At 38.8% G+C, this 23078-nt stretch overlaps 1 protein-coding gene across 14 annotated transcripts in view; it reads right to left on the reverse strand.

Moving 5' to 3' along the window:
• The window catches only part of CELF2 (CUGBP Elav-like family member 2), an 867108-nt gene that overhangs the window by 330467 nt on the left and 513563 nt on the right, over positions 1–23078 (reverse strand). For 5 of the 14 annotated variants that reach the window (XM_030819322.1, XM_030819318.1, XM_030819320.1 and 2 more), the window contains exon 1: positions 3149–5118. The exons of 8 other annotated variants lie outside the window; for them this stretch is intronic. In XM_030819322.1, the coding sequence (XP_030675182.1) occupies positions 3149–3201 (53 nt within the window). In that variant the 5' untranslated portion in view covers positions 3202–5118. One more of the 14 variants, XM_030819325.1, reaches the window with a different exon arrangement.

A 23078-nucleotide genomic window follows, 5' to 3' on the forward strand; every position in this document is an offset into this window, starting at 1 on the left:
GATTACAATAATTAGTATTGATTCACACTTTGAATGACTTCCTCGGTCTTCTAGCACAATCTGCACTTGCTACAAAGTTCTAGATATGAATACTAATCAAATGCTCGCTTTTGTTTTTCAGCCCCAAAAGGAGATTTTTGCAACTGTATACCCTCCTATTTTAAAAAAAGCAAAACTGTCTGGTTTCATTTTAACAAATCAAGGAATATTCATACACAGGGGTTAGAGATCTCAGTCTGTGGTCTGCTCAACACATCTATGTGAATATTCCCAAAGCTCATGGCAGAGGGGCTTAGGGTGCAATATTTACTTTCTATGGAAAGAAGTCATTTTCCCAGTTCGAATCTTTTGCTATTCATTTTTCTGCATGTCTGGGCTTAGAATTAAATTTTCCTCCGACATTTGTTAAAGTCACTACCTTGAGGAATCATTACATGTAGAGGCTTATGGAAGGATACAGATTACATATCCCGTTCCTGTTGTGGAAATAGATGTAGACAAGTTTGCCAACTTTGAGCAACCTCACACCATCCCTATCGGATGAAAGGAAAAGACATATGTATGTCGGATGCTGGAATGGGGCAGCCTCCAAATTCCGGGAGCTGGTAATAATCCAACCACTGGAAAAACAAACAAAGTGAAAAGCGAGTTCCCTCATTTCTGTCCCTAACTGTGACTACCCAGGAATTAGAGTGAATAGACCACAGATAAATAATTGGTAATTTAGTCAAAAATTCAACGTGGGGGTTTCCAAGTCGTTTCTTTAAGCGGGCCACGGACAAGCAGCTAGGGAGCACAGAAGGCTACTTTCCTCCCAACCCACACAAAATTGACTTGCAACCTTTGTTTCAGATTAAACATTTCCCATGGAAGCAGAATCTGAGTGTGCCGGAAACAGTGTGCCGGCCTCAGATATAAAGCTTCACCAATTACCTTTTATGAGCTCATCTTTAAAGCAGTTATTGGTATACCTGATGGAATGAGCAGTTCCGACCCCATTGCAAGTAAGACAATATCACAAGCATGCATTTAAAATCTACTCTATTCACAAGCGATAACCTAAAACATATTATTATGCTGCACATATGTTTTGAGTGTACCTACTCTGAAAATACTATCCATAGAAAAATCTCTACTTCAGAAGGCAATTCTATTAATCCAGTAACATTTATTTTAATAATTCTGTATTAAAATTTTTTATAACATTTCAACTTAAATTGAAAAAAATTGAAATTCACATCCAAATTCTAAAAAAATAGCTCATGTTTCATAACTGTTTTCCTAAGTAATACATCTTGTTTCTTATTTACTGAGAACATCACTAATTTAAACCAAAATATAATCCAATAGGGAATATTTACAACTAAAGTTTTAAAAATTACCCTTTAAAATGATTTCCCCTCTGTTTTTTAAAATGAGGTACTTAAGCTCTCTCTATAAATGTACTAATATATTCTGATATATTGCTGTGGCACAAACAGCTAATTAACAATATGTTAGAATGTTAGATAAGATATATTCTTCACAGAAGTCAACCTTAATAAAATGATTTTCATGTAAATCAATCATAATTCACTACTCTAGGGCCAATTATTTTATTTCTTATGTGGCAATATAAATGGTTTCATTATTTGAGAAGTTTGAAACAGATTTTTCCATTTTCTCTGTCGAAAGCTTCACTGTTCTCACCTTAGAAACCAATGCTTATCTTGTAAAATGAAAGGTATTTGAAGATGTGAGAAATGATTGCCCTGCATAGAAAGGCATTTTATGAGGACATAAGCATAAATCAAAAATCAATATATTCCACAGAGACCTTGAACTTCACAACTTAATAGGCTATATAACAATAGTTTGTGACCAAAATTGTGAGGGCGAAAGTTCTCACTTGTCCTTGAATTTCTAAACTGTTTATCTGCATGGATGCCAAAGGGAGAAGCAGAGACTAAAAATTGTAATTTATGTAAACATCAAAAATATTCCTCTTAACTCTTTGTCATGCTATGTTTCACAAGTTCACCAAATGAGCAAATTAAAAATCCCCAAGCTTTAAATACCATAGAGGCAGGTCTGATCACAAGGCATTTGCCAGAATGATAATGGTATTACAAGCATTCTCAATCAATAAGTTTTCTTTCAGTAGTTAACAGAGAGGTAAGCAATAAATCTCTAACTTAATCCAACCAACATAGCGGCAGAATGCAAAAAGCTCTATGAACGGTAGATACTAAATTTTTTAAAAGCACTAAACCACAAACAAGCAGTTGCAAAAGCTCTTCATTCTGATAGTCTATACGAACAAGATTATAGGAGATAAAAAGGGTGTTGAAAAAGAAAAAAAATAAAGCCCCAGACATGCATTAAGCTAGTTTGACAGCTCCATTGTTCAACCGGTCCCATTGTCAGACCCAAAGATGTATTCAGTGCTACAATGTCTGCTAGCAAATAAACAAAAGACTACATTTTTCAAAGCAGGATGCCAATTCTATCATAATTCTCCCTCTGCTTCCCAAAAGGTCAGTGGTGCCTCCTTCCTGGTATGTGAGAGAACCCCCAACACAGAGGCAGGAAACAAATATTTGCTTTCAATACATGGGGACCCAGGACGCCATGCATGAAAGAGGTCTCCAAACGGGTACACATTTTGGCAAACAGGATAAAGTGATCCAAACCTGGTAACACAGGAGGACTATTTAGGTAGGCTAAGTCCAGATTAGAGCGGTATTGGGAACGCAAGTCTAATATGGAGTCTCCTCAGCTCCTTTTTCGGTGATTATTCCATGCAGAGTGCATAAAAATGAAAGAGGCTTAGACATTGCAAAGGAAAAGACGAACCAAGAGCCAGATTCAGAGCCCTTAAAATTACCCACTGGCCACTCACAAATAGCAGTGAGCAAATACATGATATGCTTTCAAAAGGCAACTAGTACAAATAGAACTCACGGCAGTCCTCCGCCTTTCTCTCGCTGGCTCTCTCTTTCTCCCAATCTCTGGGTCTCGATTTCATCTCCCTCTCTCTCTTTAGATTCTTTTTCCCCCCTTCTCTTCTAAGGTAAGGAAGCTACTTGATTCAGAGCATAATTATTGTCTCAGCCAGCTCTAGAAACTAGAAAAGCGTGCATTAAAAACAAAGGACACAACAACATACCTTAAAAGCAGCTCTTCATTTCTCATAGTAACAGCGGATTTGGGACAGCGCATGCTTCTATACTGATAGTCTCAACAAAAGCCAGTTCAGAAGTATGCTCAAACATCAATGCCACAGTCGCTGCTCACTAATGCGCCCTCTCGTCCCTCTCCTCTCTCTCTCTCTCTCTCTCTCTCTCTCTCTCTTCCCACTCTCTTTCCTAGTCAAATGCTGAATAGTAGAGCAAGGGGGCTCCTGCAGATTCACTAAGTAGAAATAATCCTCTCTGACAAGTTATGTTGTCTATGCATATTATTACACTAATACACTGTGCTGCCTATAGGGGTCTTGTCTGCATTCACTCAAGCCTGGCTGGTGTTAGTTCTCCTAATTACCATCTTTAAAAATTGGGGGAAAAAACAAACCCAACAACCAAGGAACTCATTTACCTTTTTCTTATACGCTTAATAGCAAAACCAATTTCCCAGTTGCCTTTTGCTATCAAAACTACAAGCAAGCATTGCAGATGAGTAACCACAGATTGGGATGGGTCAGTGTGCTAAAAAGGACTTTTGCCTCTCTTTTCTGGGACACTGCATTCACAGCTGGATTCATCTGCTCCTCTTGTCTTGTCCTCAGGAAGAGTGACAAGGTCAAGACCCTTAGCCCCACCCTGAGTCACAGATGCATAGGATAGAGATCAAGGATTTGGAAATATTTTAACTCTGTGCGCACCAGAGTTCTCATAAATCAGAGCGTCATTCACCTCATTCACCTGGAGGAGGGTATCTAAAGGAGGCAGGCAATGCAAAGATTGTTTGGTGGCACTGGAGTCCTCGTCAACACAGGAGCATCATCTGCAAAAGACCAATGAGTTGCTCTTTTCTAAAATAAGAAAAATCTGCTTTCCTACCAGGCTTCGCATGTACAGTTAACCAGGGAAATATACATTGTACTTCTGTTTATTGGAATTAGAAAAATTCTATGCAGATTAGCCAAGTAAAATAACAAGTTAAACACACACACACACACACACACACACACACACACACACACATACAGGAAAGAAGAGATGCTAAGGACTGAACAATCCATCATCAAAAGTGCAAGCTAAGGCACTATTCCAGGAGGTGTGTGCTGACCTGAAGCCAAGAATGCGCTCAGCTTGGATGGAACAACATAGAACAGCCTCAAACAGACGTGGGTCACTGAATCCTGGTCCCGCTCCCATTCTCCATCAGTACCAACATGCACCTCAGTATAACCTGGACTCAAAGCATTACTGGGGATAATAATAAAGGAGGAAAGTAATGGTGGACTCTGTTCCCCACCTATTTGAAGATCTGGAACACACTCCAATTTCTTGCTAGGTCTCTGACCTCTGAACTTGGTCTTGATCCACAGCTAGGAAAATGAACATGTTCTCTGGGCAGGGGGAGACGAAGGTTTTTAAATCTCCACTGCACAGAAATCTTGCATGATGTATCGGCTGGACTATGGCAAATAAGCGAAGGATAGCACTCACCATCCCTATTTCTAGAGGGCAACAAGAAGGCGTGATGAGTCACTTGACAAAAATCAGATCATGAAATGAGAGCTTTGTCCCTAAAACAACCCCATTTTTTTTTTTTTACATATTCTTGCTTCATTCTAACATATGAAAGTTACAGTGAATATATAAAAATGAACAACCTTGCCAGCGAATGATATCATATAAAATCTAAGATGTTCTTTTGAAGTAAGAAAAGCATCATGTAATGAGCTTGGAACCAGAGAGATCTTAGGGAGAAAGAGTTTGAGCCCATTCGCCTTTTGACTTGTGCTCGGTGCTGGGGCAGAAGTCTCTTAACCTCTCTGTGGCTCTCTTTACTCCAGCGGTTAAATGGGGGCAACAAATGCTAATTTATTTTAAAGCATGTGAAGAGCTTGTAATGAAACTGGGTGTGTTCAGTCAGTGCAAATATTATTAAAAGTGGGATAACTGGACTGATACCAGCCACTGGTTTTGTCCATTAGAGAAAAGTAAAAATACGTTGCTCGGACACAAAGCCCTTTTTGCATATTTCCATACAGTTTCTAATGGGGGCGAAACTATGAGGCAAGCACTAACATACAACAATAATGCAGTTGCTTATCCAAAGGTAAATTCTTAACGTTGGAAGCCCATGTTGTAGTATACGGGGCTGTTCCTACAGTGAAATAAATTGTGGATCCGTGGTAGTAAGGACTGGAACTGAACCAAACCATTAAATATTTTATACTCTCTCCACTTCCTTTTTAGTCTACGGATGTAAATAATGAGAACGCTATTGAGGTAGAGTTTAGTACCTGTCTAAACGCCACTAAGATGACAGATTGAGGGCTTTACATCCATCATGTGCTAAATCTGGGTTATAAAGATGAGTAAATAGGAAGAAAGGATGTGGTTTATAACATGTACATAATGTATAGTAAGTCTTTGACCTCCCCAACTCCACATTGAATTAATCTTTGCACTTCTTAATGCACCCACTAGAATATTTTTCCCTTATCTGGTAATTAATACATATTTGTTAAATAAAGGAATGAATTTATGTTTAACCACTGGAAATGTGAGGAGAGGACTATTTTATTTTCAAAAAAATTTTAAATGCCATTTCTTTAACAAATATGTGAAAAAAAAAATAACCTCGACATTTCTTATTCTAATTCAGGCACTGGTCAGCATAGATGACTACACTGAGATATTCCTTTCATGCTATTGTGTTTTACATTTCAAGACGTTTTCACATTTAGCAATTCATTTAATCCGCACGACAACATAGTGGGCAGGCAGTGCTGGTTCCTTAACCCCCTTAGCTGCAGAAATTCAAGTGTAGGAAGTGGCTGGAGTGACTTACCCAGAGAAGATGCAATAATGATGGAGCTTAGGTGCTCATTCTACCGACTGCTGGGCCTGCCCCTTTCTACGACACCACATGCAACCCAATGCCCCCACTGTGCACAGAGATCCACATACACACCCCAGCAAAGCATAGTTTTTAACGAGTGCTTAGTGTAATGAGTCTTACACTTCCCTAATGTGATAGTAATAACCTTAGGGGATAGTGATATGGTTTGGCTATGTGTCCCCACCCAAATCTCATCTTGAATGGTAGCTCCCAAAATTCCCATGTGTTGTAGGAGGGACCTGGTGGGAGATAACTGAAATCACAGGGGCGGTTTCCCCCACTGTTCTTGTGGTAGTGAGTAAGTCTTATGATATCTGTTGGTTTTAGAAGGGATTTCCTTTTTCACTTGGCTCTCATTTCCTCTCTTGCCTGTTGCCATGTAAGACGTGACTTTTGCCTTCTGCCATGATTGTGAGGCCTGCCCAGCCACATGGAACTGTGAGTCAATTAAACCTCTTTTTCTTTATAAATTACCCAGTCTTGGGTATGTCTTTATCAGCAATGTGAAAACGGACTAATACAGATAGATAGTAAGTTAATGAAAAATTGCTGAAGTGGTTCTGACTTGGATACTAGTATCAAAGCAATTCCTTTCAAACTTTATTCCAAATGAAGGTTGAGTTGAGCCTAGACAGACTAACAACTTTTGGGGGCAAATCATTAATATTTTTTGAGATAATCTGCAGTTAGAGCCGATTTTTAACAATCCTGGTTATTACTATATTTGGCTGGTAGGGAATTTTTTTTTCCAAAAAAAAGCAGTAATTAACAAAGAACAATAAGAAAATCGTAGATTGTTCTGATGCCCTCTATATCCAAAAAGATGTTTTTGCTGTATAAATTACATTTTTAGCTAATAATGTAAACTTGATGAAGAAAATAACTAGAAAAGTACTGCAATGTGAGAATATTGGCAGTGAGCTAAGAATCAGCCAGCTTCTTGGCCTTTTAAGATTTGAGCTTTCTAAACAAATTTAAAAGGTGAAATTATAGGTGCATTTGTTTCTGTTATAGGTAATTTCCAGAAGAAAGAGCTAAATTTCCGAATACAACTTAATGATTCTTAAGTTTTTTTCTGCTTTCTGTGCCTTGTCTTTGCATTTTGGCATTTACATTGCAAAAGTAATAGAAAGTATCATTTCAATGGAAGTGTTAATACAAAATATGCCAGAGCCTGACAGAACAGATTCCCTCTTTGATAAGAATGGGACAGTACACAAATCTAGCCTGCCTCTCAAATCCTAAAAGAACAATCCAGGAATGTGGAGGCACCAAGGACATTAAATCTATTTAGCTGCTAGTTTCAGATACTGGGAACTGCCAAGTTTAATTAAGAAACATCCCATATTGCTCTGGAAGATGGAAAGAATACATAGAAAATTTGTTAAGTAAATATGAAGCAATGATCAAGGTCTAAAAGAAATGGATTTGCAGTGTACCAAGTGTGTGATACATAGTAGGAGCTCGGTGAAGTTGATAAATACACGTGCAAATGGATGAACGTTCTTCTATTCTGCTGATGTCACACTGAAGACACAAAGCTCCTCTGACCCCAATTTATCAACTTCAGAAGAAGGATCTTTCTCTATGGGTGCAATAGAGGCAAAGCAGTGACGTCTGCAAATAGTGGGGGAGCCCAGGGCGGCACTGGGGACAGAAGCCAGAAACTAATGGAATATGGTGCAATCCTTCTTCCAGACCCCAGTTCCACGCTCTGCCTTGTGGGGGAAAATACTTCCAAAGCGTAAAAGACCCGAGTATCACAATTCACTACCTGAAACATAATACTGACAGTGGGTTTAAAGTAAGACCCCAGTAGCATTGCTAAAGAAAGGGTTTGACAGTATCTGTGGAACTTGTTCACATGAGTTGCTTTCACTCGAGCAACTCAAAAATGACCTGTCAGTCACACTGTGGAAGCAGGAGGTGACCATCCCAGTGACAAATCCAAGGGCCCTAAATTCCAAATGGAGATTCCTTCCACAAAGACTATTCACTCGTTTTCAAAATGGAGCTGTTTACCAGGAGGAGCAGGGCGCAGGAATGATTAATGAGCAAGACTAATTGTAAAGCCCCTTATCATGATAAAGTGTCATATTTATCAATATGTATGTATAAATAATAAACCATAAAGTACTTGGAACTCCAAGAAGCCCCTTGAAAATAGGTACTAGATAAATTTAAGAAGTATTGTTCTAAAGAGTAATCATGACTCTCTGCTGTAAAGGAAAGCAGACACCAAGAACTGGCTTCAGAGGACTATGTCTGTGTAAGTAAAGAAAGTCCCGTTGAAGACAAGAAGAAGAAAGGAAAAGATTTCCCATTAAAATAAACTATCGTAGATAATGTAGTTGACTAAAAAAACAAACAAACAAACAATCAAAAACTAGCTTTGGTTTGTGAAATCTTACAACTTAGCAGACAACGTGTTCACAATGGAGTGGTCATTTTTGGCCTAATGTTTTGCCAAGCACCACTTTCAGGCAGGTGGGAAAACTTAAGAAGGCCACAGGTGAACATTCATAAGTTAGGCATTTAATATTTGTGTGGAAAATGGACCAAGTTTATTCTTGCTATTTTTAGAGGAGGCAAAGGCACAGGCAACTCCCTTTCTTCCTGCTCAAAGTGCCAGGTCAGAGAAACTACGTTACTCGACCATTATCCGGGCATCCAAACGTGAATATGACCTTTGGTGCACTTGGGGATCTTCCTTTCCTAGTGGTTTTGATTCTAGGGAATCCTAAGAAGTAAACTGCACAAGCTTAATAAAGACCACAGTGGAGTGGATCAGCCTTCCTTCCTGGAAGGTGAGACCAATATGGCGATTCATATGATCACGTGACGGAAATGCAAGAGAAACCCAGATGGTGTAGGAAAGATGAGTTTGAAACTATCATAACACATCCACAGCTCTTTTCAATTTTTTATACATTTTCAGAGATGGTGTCTTGCTCTGTTGCCCAGGCTGGAGTGCACTGACACAATCATAGCTCACTGCAGCCTTGAACTCCTGGGCTCAAGTGTTCCTCCCACCTCAGCCTCCCAAGTAGGTAGGACTACAAGTGCGTGCTTCCACGCTCATCGCATAGCTCTCATATAATACTCAGGTGCTTTCAATGTTACCTTTCTATATCACCCTCTGAAACTAAGTTATTTACTTATTAACTTGTTTGTTATCTGTTTCCTCATGTGAACCTAAGTTCCATGAAAACAGGGAGTTTCTCCATTTTATCCCCACTTTAGAACAACGTGTGGTATGTGGTAGACACTTAGGAAACATTTGTTCGGAGGATGGATTTCTTCGTGAAGCATTCTTCCTGTGCGTTACCTAGTCTCAGTGGCTTGCAGCTATATCGCACAATTTGTGAAATACCATGCGCAACGAGGAGGAGTCATTAAGTTATTCAGCTAGAACAAGGAGAGACAAAAAGATTAGGAAGAGCCTCTTCCTAACTTTAAGGGTTTGATACATTCCTTGCGATGGAATGATAAGCTTGATGTTTTCATAATTGTTTTTGAATTTTAAAGCACCATTTATATGGGTACATTGAAAATAAAATGATAAAACTGTATATGACCTTCATTACTTTCCATAATTGCTAAAGTTTGGGAGTTCATAAACTGCAGGCAGGTAGAACAGAGCATTGAAGATGAGATGGGAAGACAAGACTTTCAGAACTAGGGGCAATGGGAGCAGGAGGGTGATTTTTGTGGTGGCTTGGCAAAAGCAAGTGTCCTATAGGCCAGGAACAAGAATCAGAAGTCAGTGTAATTTTTGCTTCATTCATTTTTAGGAGTAGCTCTACTTTTTGTATCTAACGCTTCAGTTGACTGTGCTACAGCCCCAAGAGCTGGTGTCACCTCATTTCTTCCTGGGTCAGCCTGCACTCTGCTGATCTCCCACCTCACTGAGATCCCCCAGAAATCAACAGCAAGTTACTCTTACGAGTTCTATCCTCTGCCTGCTATTAAAAACAAATCACTGGAAGCTATTAAAGGCCCCACACATTTCCTTAAATCAGTTCCTAATGAGATATAGCCTCACTTTTTAAAGTGCATTACATTTTATTTTACATTGCAATGGTAGAAAGTAAGCATGGCTTTTACTTTCCTATTCCTTGTAAATATGGCAAATGCTGTAAGCACATAACTAAGTTATGATCTCCAAAAGAAAGTCCCTGGCAGATTTCTAGAGGCCAAAGGGGTAGTGGAGACAAGGCAGAGAGTAGCCTAGGGCTGAGTGAGGAAGGATATTGCATTTCACACTAAAGACTCTGCCAGTAGGAAGCCATGAAAGGTTTGGGGCTCTAGAAAGATAACTCAGCATTGTATTAGCCTGTTCTCACACTGGTAATGAAGACATACCTGAGACAGGGTAATTTGTACAGGAAAGAGGCTTAATTGACTCACAGTTTCACATGGCTGAGGAGGCCTCACAATCATGGTGGAAGGTGAATAGGAGCAAAGTCACATCTTACATGGCGGCAGGCAAGAGACTGTGTGCAGAGGAACTCTCCTTTATAAAACCATCAGATCTCATGAGACTTACTCACTATCACAAGAACAGCATGAGAAAATCCAGCCTCCATGATTCAATTACCTCCCACCAGGTCCCTCCCATGACACATGGGGATTATTACAATTCAAGGTGAGATTTGGGTGGGGATACAGAGCCAAACCATATCAAGCATGAAGCATGGACTCAGAACTTGGAAGAGTCTCGAGACAGGAAGGAAGGGCAGTGGGAAGACCACCCTACAAGTGAGAGACTATGAGGCCTGTGAGGGAGGTTCTTCTCTTCATCAACCACTGCCTACTTGTCCAGCTTGTGCAAGATGCATATAATATTTATGTGGAAAAGGGACTAAGTTTATTCTTGCTATTTTTAGAGGAGGCAAAGGCACAAGCAACTCCCTTTCTTCCTGCTCAAAGTGCCAGGTCAGAGAAACTACGTAACTCAACCATTATCCAGGCATCCAAAATGTAAATGTGGTGTTTGGTGCACTTGGGGATGTTCCTTTCCTAGTGGTTTTGGTTCTAGGGAATCCTAAGAAGTAAACCACACAGGCTTAATAAAGACCACAGTGGCGTGGATCAGCCTTCCTTCCTGGAAGGTGAGACCAATATGGTGATTCATATGATCATGTGACGGAAATGCAAGAAAAACCCAGATGGTCTAGGAAAGATGAGTTTGAAACTCTCATAACACATCCATAGCTCTTTTTCATTTTTTATACTTTTTCAGAGATGGTGTCTTCCTCTGTTGCTCAGGGTAGAGTGCAGTGGCACAAAGGCTTGCATCACTTAGCTATCAGAGCCATCCCGTAAATCTGCATTATCACCCACATGACACAAATGAGGAAATGCAAGGGCCTGGAAGATTAAAAACGACCCAAGCTGACACATGCAGTACGTGGAAGGGATGGGCATCACTATTCCATGTTGCCAGGCAGCAGCTGTAGAGAGAGGAGAGGGGCCAAAGCATATTTTAGCAGTAGAATCACAATGTGAATAGCTGAGTGGGTGGAATGAAGAAAACCAAGGAGCTGAAGATAATTCTGATGTTTCCAACATGGACAATTTGGCAAATGATGATACTGTTGACCAAGAAGGCAACCAAAAAAGGTAAAACAGGGTCATTGGGGAAGATAAGTTACTCTGCTGAGAATAAGCTGAGCTTGAGAAGCCTGTGGGCAGCACCTTCCAGGGTAGGAGGAAGTTAGATATACTGCAGTGGAAGACACCAGCCCAGAAAAAAGTTGAGGGCAACAAAAAAAAAATGGGATCTGGAGGAGGACCAGAACCGCGGGGCAAATCCAAACTTGACAGCAGGGACAAAGGAGGATGTTCCAGCAAAAGAGAACACCAAATGCATTACAAAAGGGTTGAAACGTAGTTGAAGTGAGAAAATATATACATACAAAGTTATGAGTTACCTTGCCATTGATGAGATCATGAATTATTTATTTGGATGCTGAATGAAAAAACAAGGCAGTACAAATAAGAGGCAAGAACATGCAGAAAGTTTCAGAAACCAGTTGGGAACTGGGGCAGTAACTCACGAAGGCAGCCTAGCATGCGCCTGCACATGCCTGGAGAGAGGAGGCGGGGGCAGAGGAAGACCCCAGAGGTCAGATAAAATCCTTGCCTTCACCGACTCTAACCAAACCTTTAGCTCCTTGCCCTGATTTCTGAGATAGAATCATAAGTGCTCTGCTATTCATCACCATCTCCTCTAATGTATAACTAAAAAATAACACGGCTGGGGGGCTGGGGTAGGGGCACTGCACCCAGCTTTCTGAACAGACAAGCAAAGGTGCAGAACAAGGTCTTATGCTTCCAGTAGGCCAACTGGGTCCAATATTTCCAGAAAAGCAACAGCACAAGTTGATTTGGAAGATGTCTTTGAATTTGGCCAGATAAGGACTCCAAAAAAATTATAAAAAATTAGAAACTCTAGATTTGCATAAAATGTTCTGAGCCAATTGTTTATACTTTAAACTTTTTTAGTAAAATATATTATATACTTACAGGAAAGTTCACCTAAGTGTTTAGCTCATGGAATGTTCACAGACTGAACATACACATGCAGTCAGCACCCAGATCAAAAGAGTCTTATGTTCATTTTTAATTCCAGAACCAATGCATAATTTGATGAACATAAATATATAGAAACTAGAATGCCCATGAGTTTACATTGTCAGAGAGACAATGAGAATCTGTTGAACAACACTTTCTCTAGAACCACTTACTTCCTCCCATCTCTACTATGTTAGTTGAGGCCATCAGACCTCTTAAGGAATCTCCCTGTCCCTAGTCTCTCTGGCTCTGATCCATGCTACACGTTTCAGCCAGAGTTATTTAATACTGAAATATGGTCATAGCTGTCTCCCGCTTACAACACTTTGAAGGTGTCCCCTGCCCTAAGATGAAGTCCAAGCCACATAATAACGCCCATGAGATCCACCTATGTCTCCAACTCATCTCTCAGGTATTCTCACCTGTCACACCTGACCTTCTTCCAATTCCTCAAATACGCAATTTCTCCTGTGTCTGTGCTTTCATTCGTGCTGTTTTCTACCAATGCAAAACTCTCCAGTGATCCCCACCCCGTGACTGGGTTTATTTCTGTGTATCCTTCAGGGCTGAGCTTAAATATCAAGCACCAAGCATAAAAATAGGTGCTCAAAAATACTGGCTGGCTGAATATATGATTAATTCAATGACATCATCTCAGGAGAAGAGATACAAAGATGTCATAATATGGTCCCAGTTTCAAAAAATAAAAATGAAAATAGTGACAAGCTACATGAGCCACGTTTCTTTTTCTGAAGGACTACAGTATTAGTTATCTAAAGTTGAATTACTCTAAGGAGGATTCAAAAGAGGCACGGGGCATAGCTCCTGCCCTTAAGGAACTTATAACCAAGTTAGAAGGACACAGCTTAATTTGGGAAACAAAGAATAATGCAGTGTCTAATGCTGTGGGATTTTATGGGCCACAAGAGCTCCAAGGAAGGGCAGGTGATAAGAGTGTGCTGGAGTCACCAGGGAGACTTTTGCAGAGAGACAGGACTTGGGAGACTCTTGAAGGGTGTGCCTTCACTGGGGCAGGACATGGAGGGAAAGCATGAGATAGCCCTGCAGAGGCGACTAGCCTGAGGGCAGATTACATGAGAGATGGTAAAAGAAAGCCTGAATAGAAGAGCTTGGATTGACAAAGGTGGAGAAACAGACACTAGGAAGAATGAGTCTGAACTATGAATGTTATACATCAGCAGTCCCCAACCTTTTTGGCACCTGGGAGGGTGGGGTGTGGGGGTGGGCGGGGGGAATGACGGTTTTGGGATGAAACTGATCCACCTCAGATCATCAGACATTAGACTCTCATGAGGAGCACACAACCTAGATCCCTCGCATGTGCTGTTCACAACAGGGTTTGCGCTCGTTTAAGAATAGAATGCGGCTGCTGATCTGACAGGAGGCAGAGCTCAGGCAGTAACGCAAGCAATGAGGAGCAGCTGTAAATACAGATGTAGCTTAGCTGGCTCACCTGCCACTCACCTCCTGCTGTGTGGCCGTGTTCCTAACAGAGCTGGGGACCCCTGTTGTAAATCAGGCAAAGGAATCTGCATTCAACACAGTAGACAATGGAGATTCCATGTAATTTCTGGATCGGTAAATGAGAATCCCCTCTGAATACATCAATGAGAAAGTGAAGGACAGTTTCGGTGGCAGGTAGCTGACAGGTAGACCATGATGTTCTAAACATTAACAGCACTCGCACAATATAAAAATAATCAGAATCTGAGATCATGGTAGAACAAGAGAAAGAAACAGACACTCTGCAAACATAAAAATAATGAAATATCCCCTTCTTCCAATTGCTTTTTACCAATGACAACTCTAGTCCTTCTTTAATCTTCCTGCTGTCTATACATAAAAACTCCCAAGATACTTGTGTTAGTCAGCTAGGACAGCTGTGATAATATACCACACACTGAATGGCTTAAGAAGCAAAAATTTATTTCTCACAGTTCTGGAGGCTGGAAGTCAAGATCAAAGTGACAGCAGGTTTGGTTTCTCATGACACTCCTCTCCTTGGCTTACCAACAGCCTTCTCCCTATGCCTGCACATCTCTAGTGTCTTTTTTTTTCTGATAAGGATACCAGTCCTACTGGATTGGGGCCCCACACCTATGACATCATGAACTCTAATTACTTCTTTAAAGGTTCTATCTCCAAATACAATCACATTCCCAGGTACCAGGATTAGGATTTCAACATACCAATTTTGGGGAGAACACAGTTGGGTCCATAATGATATCCAATGCTTTCTGAAAACATCCAATTCAGGACTGTCCTCCAGTTCTTTAATACCCCATTAGAATCATGCAGCACAAGCCCTATTTCTACAATAAGCTCCTTCCAACTCTCTTTTTCCAAGTTGTCCCATCATACCCTTGGCATGCATTCTCTTTTGCTGCCACAATTATGTAAATATAGCTTTGACTACAAATGTGTTCCCAGTGGCTTAGGCTGTTAGACTTCTATACCAGGATCTTCCATATTCCTGAGGCTTGCCTTTCTCATGCTTGGTGTCTGCCTAAATTGGCATTTCCCCTTCCCAGTTAACTCCTGCTCATCCTTACAGTTGCAGTTCAAATATCACCTGCCCTGAAAGTGTTTCCCAATTTACTCTTTCTAGTAGTTTCAATTAGATGCCTCTTGTGATGGCTTTGAAATGAGTCAAAGCCTTTGTAATGGCCTCACCAAACTACATTTCCCAAAATTCATTTAAAAATATTTCTAGTTAGGGTGAGACACAAGATTCTTGGGAGATCTGCAGGACAGAAGGGAAGCAACAGTTATTTTGTAGCTCATACACCTTGTTACTGATCTGCTGACTCGCCTCTTTGGTGGGAAGCAGGAGCTGGCCCTGCAATTGTTCTGGATCCTGCGCCCTGAGTTTCTCTGAATTCTGGGCCAGGCAAGTGTTTAGCTCTCTCACCAAGGTCAATGAACCTTACTGAGACAGAGACAACAAGAACATATAAGTGTTTCAGCACATCCTCAAGTAGTTCAAGCTGTGGTTGTGGGCTTTAGCCTGCCCTTGATCTCCTCCACTTTACCATCTTTCCTTGTTAACTATTTGGTCTACGGACTTCAAGTTCCAGCACCAGACGTGGAGTAAAAAACCTTACAGAGACTGTTTAACCTACTGCTGTAACCGTGCAGTCAAATCCCTATAACAAACATCCATTTATCACCTATCATTGAATTATCTATTATCCATTCATTACCTTTCTATTTAACTATTGGATCATCTGCCTACCTATATATCCATCATCTATTGATCCTGCTAGTTCTGTTTCTTTGGCTGAACCCTAATACACCCTCTTCTGAAATATTTCTCTGTACTTAGTCTAAACCTTGAATATACTTCTCTTGTATCATTTATTATACTTCATTGTCACAAATTTTGTGTTAGATTGGATTATTTTGCCAATTTTTTGTGCCCTCCATTGATCATATGACCTTATAGTATGATAGAGTGAGTGGAATATATGTCCCCACTCCATTGAATTGGGCTTGATAATGCGACTTGCTTTCATCATTAACATGTCACCTGACATTAGGTTAAATGTGCTTGTGTGTTTGGGTTTTTGACATGAGAAAAGCATGCCTGGGGAATCTGCTGTTCCTTCCACCTGGGTCCCAGAACAAACACACATGGAGATTTGAGCCCAAATCACAATTGAAAGCCAACCCCAGCTGACTCACAGTTTGAAAGAGAGCCACCTAGCCTAGATCTGCCAAACCATTGTTGATCTGTAGATTCATAAGCGTAAGAATAAACATTTATTGCTGCAAACCACTGCACTGTGGAATAATTTGTATGTGACCTTATTGCAGCAATTGACTAATAAATTTGTTTTCTTGTCTGGGTCCCCATTGGAGTGTTGGCTCCTTGAGGTCAGGTACCATGATGAGAATTTCCATATTCCCCAATGCCTATTAAGGTACCTGACACACAGTAGGTACTCAATAAATGTTTGTTGCATAATAGAGTAAAAAATGACCAAGTGAATGAAGAACTATAGTAGAGAAAGGCATGGCACAGGGGTGTTTTAGGAAGGAGAAACTGATAGATGTGTGTAGGATGGAAATAGGGAGTAAGCTTGGAATCAAGTAATAAACATAATGGAATCTGTGCACAATTATGGGATAAAATGTTGTCTACTTTTTTCAAGAGGCCACAGGGGTTCCACGTGGTTCCAGTAATTTTTGAAGAGCATTTCCTTCCCTCTTTCAAGTCTTTGGGGGCAGCTGCAGTGCCTTTCTGTAGCAATATTAGAGAAATTGATGAAAGATGAAAAGCCTCAAACTCCTCCAAAAAAAATTGAGAAAATTACTGAGAAGTAAAACTTTCCTATTTTTCTTCAGATAACCTTATCTCAGTGTAACAGTCTAATTTGATATGGGCAGTTTATCACCCCCTGGATGCACTGGTGGATTTGCTGGGGACAGGCAGGTGTGGCACCACATCTGAAGCTCTCCTAACTCTTAGCCTGGTTACCAGAGGTCTCTGCAGCCCATTTGTCTCAGTCTTCTCAGCAGGATCATCCCCACTGAGACTCTTGTCACATCCTCTTAGTGTGGGCCTCATAGGCCTGTCATCAGAATTGCTTCTTAGGAGACAGCTTGAAGGATGCCAAATTTATTAGCTGTCGTCAGCTGAACTTTGCAAACCTTTTTCTTACCTTGAACAAACAGCACACACATATACATGTGTGCACACATGCACACCCAACACCACAAATACCCACAAGAATTCCACTGTGTTTTGGAGAACAAAGAGAGAGTCTGCATTTTGTCTGGTGTCAATCATAACCTGAGATTAAAGCTGCTGTTTTATGCATTCAAAAGTTATAACCCGCAAACTCAGGCTTTCTCTGCCCAAGCTGTGAACTTCAAAAGGAATACTTTATGGGGGAAAAAAAAACCTCACACAAACAAAACAACACACACAGGCATGTGCACACACACACACACACACACATGCAAAAGAACCTCAAAAAGATGCTGTAAGCACTGGAATGCATTTCATTTTCATTCTTTAAATGAAGGCTCAATGCCAAAATGCCTGCAAAATTATTCTTAGGGTTGTGGAAAGCCACTGAGAACACAAGTTGCCCCAAATGATACCCAAACCATGTTGACTTAGTAAAATGTCAGTTGATGCATTTCTGAGCATCTTATTGAATCCTCTTTCCAGGCTATCTCAGGCAGAAACAAGACTTGTTTTATAACAATTATTTATCTACAAATCTCTGAAAGATTATTCTCTTTTTTAGCCTTTATTTAGCATCTTGCTACAAATGAAACTTATCTATGAAATACACTGAATTCCCACTAAGCGTATATTATACTATTATACTACTAAAACTTTACCATTGAAAGACTCTTAATTTAGATGCCATTAACTCAGATGTAGTGATAATTTGGACATAGAATGTGATTCTCTTAAAAATAACATTTATTGTTTTTAATGATTACAAAAGCAATTCATGCTCATAATAATGCTCAGAAACACAGATAAGTATAAAGAAGAAAAATTATCTACACCTCTATCTCACTAGATACAAAATTGTTTACCTTTTGGTAATATTTCCTTTTAGTCATTTTCAATCCATACACTTTATCTCTTTATATAAAACTGTGGTTGTATTGATCAGAATTTTTAATCCTTTTTATACAACATGATATATTTTTCTCACATAATGACTGTTGAAAATATTTTCCAAGGATTATATATTATTTCATTTTATAAATATCCCATAATTTATTTAACCATTCCTCTAAGATTAAATATTAAGGGCATTTGTAAATGTTTACTTTTATATATAGCATTGAGATGAAAATTCTTGTGAATGTGAATGGGTAATTCTGATTTTCTTCAGAGAGAAGATAACTGTTTTACATCTTAACATAAATTACTAAATTGCTTTGCAGATTTGCAATGGACATTCTCCCATATACAAGAGTGGCTTGCGATTCTCAAGTGCACTGTTAATTTTAAGTTTGTACATATGATGAGTGATGACCTGTTACTTCACTGTTTTATTTGCATGTCTCTGAATACCAGTGAAGATAAATATTTATCCTAATGTTTATTGTCCTTTGTCTACTTTTATGGTCAGTTTATGTGCTTTAGTCATAAACTGTTTTTTTAATCAAGTTGAAACTGTTCTATATTTATTTATGTATTTTAATTCCTAAAAAAGAATTTTTCCCACAAATCATCATTTACTTTTAATGATTAAAAATATTTTGGTTCTGAATTTACAAACTTTCATATAGCCAAAGATTTCAATAACTTATTTAACATAAAAAGTCTCACCTACCCTGAAAGTAGATTTTTACATTTGTGTTTTTTTCATTTTCCTTTTTTACTATTTGATCCATTCAGGACGTATTTTGGTGCACGGTGTAAGGTGAAGATACAACATGAATTATTTCTTTTTTCCACGTGGGAAGTTTAACCAGTATCATTTATGATACAATCCTTTTCCCTGGGGTTTTTGGGGTAAGATGTGTATGTTTACATATCAGATTTCATGCTGCTGAATCCGTCTGTCATTTCTTAGGTTGGTACCATGTTGCTTTAATGATGAAAAACTGGTAGCTATGCTTTCTAACATCTGGTATAGCAAGTTACTCTTAGCATTATGCTTCCCTTTCGAAGGGAACTTCAAGCTGAGATTTAGAATAAATTCAAATCAATTCAAAAAATTCTACTGAAATTTTTATTGGTATTTGTTCTGAACCCTTCGATTTATCTGGGAAAAATTTAATGTATGTAGAGTACTAGCTCTTTCCATCTAGAAGTATAGGCTAACTCTAAATTTATTCAAATCCTAACATTTTCTCTCTGCGAGGACTTAATGTTTTCTTCAGACATTTCCCATGTGTTCACTACTGATTTAAGGTAAAGTTGTTGTTTAAAATTTTTTTTCAGTACACTGTCCTTAAATTCATACAGATTTTTAGTTTTTTCACTTTTTATGTTTATATTTATCTTTTTTGCAAATGACAAAATTTCGATCTTTTGTGTTTCTAATGAGTGTATCTGTTTATTTGGGTTCCATGATTTATTGCTATGATCAGAACTTCCAGTGCATTATTTCGTGAATGATGACAGCTTGTGCCCTTGCTCATCTCTTACCCAACTGTCGGTTTAAGATAGCTGTCTTTTATTAAATTTTAAAAGTTCCTTTGTATTCCTTGTTTTCTAAGAGTTTCTTTAGCCTCTTAGGAATAAGGGCTTAATATTTTTTATATTTTTACTTCAATAGTTTTTGGGGTACAGATGGTTTTTGGTTACGGTGATTTCTGAGATCTGAGTGCCCTCATCATCCAAGCAGTCTACACTGTACCTAATATGTAGTCTTTTATCCCTCGCCCCCTCCCAACCCTCCCCACCAAGTCCCCAAAGTCCATTATATCATTCTTATGCCCTTGTATCCTCATAGCTTAGCTCCCACTTATAAGTGAGAACGTACGATATTTGGTTTTCCATTCCTGAGTTACTTCACTTAGAATAATCGCCTCCGGCTCCATCCAAGTTGCTGTAAAAGACATTATTTCGTTCCTTTTTATGGCTGAGTAGTATTCCATGCTCTCTCTCTCTCTCTCTCTCTCTATATATATATATATATAAAATACACACACACATATATATGTATGTATGTATATATCTATATATCTATATATATCACATTTTCTTTATCCATTCATTGGTTGATGGGCACTTAGGTTTGTTCCATGTGTTGGCAATTGCGAATTGTGCTCCTGTAAACATGCATGTGCAAGTGTCTTTTTCATATGATGACTTCCTTTCCCCTGGGATTGCTGGATTGAATGGTAGATCCACTTTTAGTTCTTTAAGGAATCCCCATACTTTTCCATAGTGATTGTACTAATGTGCATTCCCACCAGCTGTGTAAAGTGTTCCCTTTTCACCACATCCATGTCAACATCTACTGTTTTTTGACTTTTTAATTATGGCCATTCTTGCAGGAGTAAGGTGGTATCTCGGTGTAGTTTTAATTTGTATTTCCCTGATAATCAGTGATGTTGAGCATGTTTTCATACATTTGTTTGCTATCTGTATATCTTCTTTTAAGAATTGTCTATTCATGTTCTTTGCCTACTTTTTGATGGGATTTTTTTTTTCTTGCTGATTTGTGTGAGTTCCTTATAGATTCTGGTTATCATTATTTAGTTCCTATTGAGATCGTTTTTTTCTTATTGATCTACTGAGGTGATATGTTATAGTATGTTAATATTATAAACTAAAACATCTATTTATTTTCAAACAAACCACAATTGATTGTGGAGTATAATTCTTTTAATGTGCTCTATCTCTGAACTACATCAAGGGCCCTAAGTTAAAACACAATCTTAACTAGAAGTCCCAAAGACTATGTACCTTTTTTTGAGTAAAAAGTTAAAAAGCAAACAATATATCTTGATATTTTAAGGTTTAGGAAACATTTAATACAGCGCTGTTGTGACATATTTATTTTCATTCAACTAAGCAGTATATGTGTGTGTGTATATACATACATATATATGCCTTAGTTTAAGATAATATTTACAAAAATAGCTTACATTTGGGAAATTCTCCAATTTTAGGAAAAACTGTTCCGAATTAGTGAGATTTTAGGGCAATGCCAGAAATGAAAAAAAAAAAAAAAAGATCTCTGGAGAGCTGTTACAATGTTTTCACTATTGACTTACAAGGTATTCGAAAATGATCAATCCTTTTGCTGTTGGAGTTTTGGAATTGAGAGTCTCTGCTGTCTCACCAATCTTACTTTCTTCCATTAATACCTTGTGACATGATTCAAGTAGTAGGATGCAATTGAGATGGCAGGACTAAAAGTAAAGACGACTACTGCCAGCTCGTCGATCCATGCCTGACTTTCGGAAAAATCTCTTGATGACTTTTCTTCCCATAAAATAAACAGTTTATACACTTGTACAGCAGACTCCACATTTTCATCAGTTACTGCTTGGACTGTGCCTTCCTCCTACCACTGAAAGTCCTCAGGGCTGAGGGCTTTCTTCCCTCCTTTGATATAGTCATATAAACCCATTATATTTGGTGGTAAGAACGCGTGACCTTGCAGTGCTGACACTAATGTTTATCTCACACATTCCTCCCTGTGAGCCTGGCCACACTGCAATCTGGCAGACATTGCCCTGTAGAGGGATTGGTGGAAATGCCCGTTACAGTTGTGCCATCATCACTTTAAGTGTGGTTTGATCTCCTTGAATTTATTAATTCAATTTAATTTTAAAAACATCACTAAGCAGCTGTCACGTGACTGGAACTATATTCCAATGTAAAGATACTTCATCTGACTACACAATACTCCTTTCTTCTTCCCAGATTAAAATTTTAATTTCTACTAATTGGGTATCAATACCTAACTAACTTCCACGCTTTACCAGCTACTTAAAAACACCGATGACACATTTTCACCTTTAATGTAATGTATTTATCTCATATGAAAACCCACAAAATCAGTATTAAAGAATAGAATGAAGATGTAGTAAAGGAGATAATTCTTTATGAGATGAATCAGACTCACAGGAAACTTGATTATGTCCATTTTATAAAACAGCTTCCTTAGATATTAGAGGGAAAAAAACTCTATTGGTATTTTGATTTATCCTAGATTCTAGCAAATTATATGAAAATCAATCTTTAGAGTTTTTTGCAATTTTAATAGTTTGAAATACAGAGAGTATACTTTTTTTTTTTTTAAAAAAAGGTTTACACTGTATAGATAAGTGCTATTGTTAGTATAGGATGTAAGGAAGTGGACAAAACTGGAAATTAATCTAATCAACTATCTATGGAATTTTCAGAAGTTGCTTGGGAGACAAATAGATAAATGAATGGTTAAAATTCCCTCTCAAATTCAGTGTTTATTTTGATCTCAACATATAACTATTTTAACCGGCATTTCTATACAGTAGGTCTACACATTTCCTAGGGATGAGAAGAGTCCAGATTTTACAAACATAGCCCACATGCCTATTCTATGTTTGGACAGGATGACTCCAACGCCTATCAGCTGCCCAGGAATGGGGTCATCATCGGTGTGGCTGTCATCGGGCCCACGTGCAGACCCAGCTTTGTGAGCACATTCACGGGTCTTTAGTGAGAAGAAGAAACAAGACAGGGAAGGAGAGAATGAGAAACCCAGGATTTCAAAGTGGAAAGCTTTAACTCTACTTTTCATATTATGACCATGGCAAGGCCAATCATTTAAGTATGGCTGCGGCTAATCCCACATTTCAACTAAGGACACTGTTTCTAGCATGAACCAGACTTCCACAGGCAGCATCGAAATCTTCAACAAAAGGAAACTTGTAAAAGATGATTACCAAGCACTTACATGGAGACAATGTGTGCTTTGTGGTCAATTAAAATGCAAGAATAG

The sequence above is a fragment of the Nomascus leucogenys genome, chromosome 9, assembly GCF_006542625.1.
Source record: "Nomascus leucogenys isolate Asia chromosome 9, Asia_NLE_v1, whole genome shotgun sequence".
Classification (NCBI taxonomy): domain Eukaryota; kingdom Metazoa; phylum Chordata; class Mammalia; order Primates; family Hylobatidae; genus Nomascus; species Nomascus leucogenys.